At 62.1% G+C, this 3,506-nt stretch overlaps 1 protein-coding gene across 1 annotated transcript in view; it reads left to right on the top strand.

The window, feature by feature from the left end:
- The window catches only part of ARHGEF18 (Rho/Rac guanine nucleotide exchange factor 18), a 36,697-nt gene that overhangs the window by 28,604 nt on the left and 4,587 nt on the right, over positions 1 to 3,506 (top strand). Inside the window, exons 13-15 of the mRNA XM_045290313.1 lie at positions 1,578 to 1,769; positions 2,409 to 2,531; positions 2,802 to 2,905. Of these exons, the coding sequence (XP_045146248.1) occupies positions 1,578 to 1,769; positions 2,409 to 2,531; positions 2,802 to 2,905 (419 nt within the window). The remainder of the gene's footprint in view (positions 1 to 1,577; positions 1,770 to 2,408; positions 2,532 to 2,801; positions 2,906 to 3,506) is intronic.

The following is a 3,506-nucleotide window of genomic DNA, read 5'->3' as shown; positions in this document are numbered from 1 at the left end:
TCTGAGCAAGATGCTCTTCACCAGCTCAGACCAGCCACCTGCAGCTGTGTGTGTGTGGGGTGGGGGGTGGGGGGGGGCGGGGGGTTGTCGAGCAAGGCTGCCCACGCATGCCGGGATCCTCAGTGTGGAGTTTCAGGCAGCGTTGCAGATGACCAGCATGCAGGCAGCTCTCTCCCAGAAATCCAAGGCAGGCACCGCGGCTGTTCCAGGGGCCAGTAGGAGCATAGTCCCTCAGCTGGGCGCTGTGCCACTTGCTGCTGCTGCTCAGTGCTGTCGAGCTGATTCTGTGCACGACAGCGGGAGACATCACCTGTCCCTGCGCCGTCCTCACAGTGGTGGTGGTTTGAGCCCATCGTATAACCATTATGTCAATCTCTCTCACTGAGGGCCGTCCTCTTTTTCACTGCCCCTCCACCTGACCAAGCAGGATGTCCTTCTCCAGCCATGTCCCACGTACGTGAGACAAAGTCTCGCCATCCTTGCCGCTAAGGAGCATTCTGGCCGTACTTCTTCCCAGACAGATCTGTCTCTTCTTTGAGCCATCTGGGGTACTGTCAGCAACCTTCCATTTCATGGTGCGCATAGATAGCAGTGAACAGGGGGGGCAGTGCAGCAAAACAAGGTAGTGTGTCTGTGTGAGTGTGTGATCCCAAGGTGGGTAGGAGGGGGTAAAGGAAGAAAGCTTGCACCTCAAGGGCCATGAGGAAAACTCACGATCAGCAGGAGAGGTGGGAGCCAGCTACTGTCCAGGCCCCAGCTCAGGGCACCCCCGGGCGTCAGAGAGGAACGCGCTCCCCCAGGATGGTCAGTGGCTGGGCTTGGAGGTAGTTCCCCAGAACTCTCAGGGTGCACACTGCCCAGGCTCCCCTGTGAGCCTCTAGCACTCCTGATAAACCCACCCCCACACAATGCCACCTACTGTGGGGCGGACCTGTCATCATAGATGTGGCTCATCTCAGTTCGAGGGGCCGGGAGCCCCACACACAGGCTCTGAGGGAGGAGCTTGTCAACACCTTACCCCACGCCACCCTCTGTCTCCACTTCTGTGGCTTTCCCATACCGCCCGTGCGTGCATGCGTGCTCTCTCTGTCTCTGTGTCTGTGTGTATCTCTGTCTCTTTGTTCTCTGCCTCTTGGGCTCGTTATCTCTCTCTCTCTCTCCTGGGTTCTACATACATCTCTCTGTCTCTCTCTGTCTCCTGGTCTCCATAGCTATCTGTGCCCCTATGTACATCTTTGTCTCTGTGTCTGCTTTCTGTTTCTTGGTCTCTGTAGCTATCTGTCTCTTTGGCTCTATCTGTGTCTCTCTAGCCCCTGTCTCTGTGGCATCCCTCCTCTGAGTGGGGTCCTTGTAACAGAGGGCCCCACTCACGGGGTCAGGACCCACGCTCCTCCAGGCCGGCCTCAAGTTAACTGTTCACCTTGGCAACCAACCAAGGTCACAGTCACATCAGCTTATCTTCTGGGGTGACACCATCCAGCCCCTAACCACCAGCACCCAGCGAGGCTGTGGGGGGGCGAGGTGGGCGCAGGGAGCACATATGCACACACACCCCATTCGGCCCTGCTTCCCCGCAGAGCGCCTGAGTGTGAAGGACCAGCTGATCACCCAGAGCCTGGCCGAGAAGCAGCACATCTTCCTGGAGATGTCTGGGCTGAGTGGGCCGGAGGACAATGTCCAGGGCCCCCAGGCATGGCTCCTCTTCCGGGGCGGGAACCCCACCGAGAAGCTGCAGGGGGAGCTGATCCTCAGGTCTGCCATGACGGAGAGTAAGTGGCCGGGCGCCAGGGGGGGCAGCTGCATGGGCGGGTGGGGTAGCAGCGTTTAGTGACCTAGCACATCAGAAAGCTGTCCCTCTGGGCCCCAGGGGCCTGACACTGACCAACGTGGCCTCCCACCTTCAGGGGTTCCCTGATCTTCCTGAAGGTAGCAGTTCAAAGCCACTGAAAGGCACCTCAACTAAATGGCCGGTGGGCTGCTCTGCCAAGCCTCAGGCCCAGCTCTGCTCCTGCCCACGGGTGGGGGCGGGGGCGCCTGGGGTCAGAATGGACCTGCATGTTCCCTGCCTGTGTTGGGTCCCAGGTAGCACCCACCACATGTGCCTGACTTATCACCTCCGCTGATGGGGCCCACTCTGCCACTACCTTGTCCCATTCCCCTCCATGGGCCCCTGCCCTCGTCCCCATCAGACCCTGGTCCCCTCCCAGGCTGGGTGGGGCCACGTCTGTCCAGCTCCTGCCCGGCTCATCACCCAGCCAGCAGGCAGATGCCCCTAAGCCCCACAGACCCACCTCCCTGACCCTAGTCTTAGGGACGGACCTGGATGAAGGCACACCGCCTGTGGGGCCAGCATCAGCCTCAGGCAGGGGCCATCAGCATCGGTCAGCGCTTACCCTCTGTCCCCACAGTCGACGACATCCAGAGCCTGCTCTGTAAGCGGCTGGGTAGCCCCAATGGCCAGGCTGAGGAGGGCGGGGGCCCTCCCCGCCGGGCAGAGACCTTCGGGGGCTACGAGAGCATCACGAACAAGAGTGAGTGCTTCCCCAACCCCCCACCCGCACCCTTAGCAGTGGGCTCCTGGGGTAGGGGATCCTGGGACCTTCCCTTTGCCAGCTTCCCTGACCAGGCAGGAAGCCCCCGCCAGTCCAAGGGCTGTCGCTGCCTGCCTGTCTCTGAGACCCTCTCCCCCTGCCCCCCAAAAACTCCACCCCAACATGACCCTCCTGGCCCAGTGCTGACACACCTGGGAGTGGGGGACCCCTGCGTTCCCTAACGGCCCGCCTGCCCACCCACCCTTTCAGATGGCAGCTTCAAGAAGAAGTTCTGTGAGTGGAAAGGCCCGCCCAGCTGCCCAGACTCAAGGCTCGGAGACACTGCAGGCCCCCCTGAGGAGACTCCCCAGGCAGTGCGTGGCTCCCCTGGGGTAGACCTGGTGGTGCAAGCTCAGGCCCCCGCCATTCAGCGAGCCAGCTCCCCACGGCCCCTGGAGCAGCAGCTCAGCTCAATGCCAGGCAGGGGTGGGGGTGGGGGGTGCGGCCTCCTGGGAGAGTTCTAGACCAACCCTGTGCCCTCCGGCTACTGGTGGACCCTGGCTACACCGAGTCCTTCCAGCTCCGCCTGCTGTGCCTCCGTGTCAGGTGTCAGGCTGTGCTGCTTGTCCTTTATAAGGGAGCTGGTGATGAAGGGGGACAGGGCCCCTCCTGCGGGACAGCGTGCCTGGCTGCTGGTTCTCTGCAGAGGCGGGCCCCTTCAGGCAAGGCAGGCTGGAGCTCCGGGGCTGGAAGCAGCTCCCGAAGCCCCTGGGGTAGTGGGAGACAGACCTGTCACTGCGGTGCTAGGAGGGACAGCGAGGCCCTGATCAATGAGGGGCATCGGCAGGGGTCCCTCTTTCTCAGCTGTCAGCTCCCCACTGGCTTGGAGCGGGCCGAGGATCCAGAAGGCCCACATTCCACACAGGCGCCCCGTTCAACATCAGGGTCAGGGACCCGGGCCTGCAGACACTGCTG

Source organism: Echinops telfairi, unplaced genomic scaffold, assembly GCF_000313985.2.
Source record: "Echinops telfairi isolate 266 unplaced genomic scaffold, ASM31398v2 ScPeMD7_36;HRSCAF=134, whole genome shotgun sequence".
Classification (NCBI taxonomy): domain Eukaryota; kingdom Metazoa; phylum Chordata; class Mammalia; order Afrosoricida; family Tenrecidae; genus Echinops; species Echinops telfairi.
Note: the sequence above shows the minus strand (reverse complement) of the source record. Positions and strands in the feature narration are given on the sequence as shown.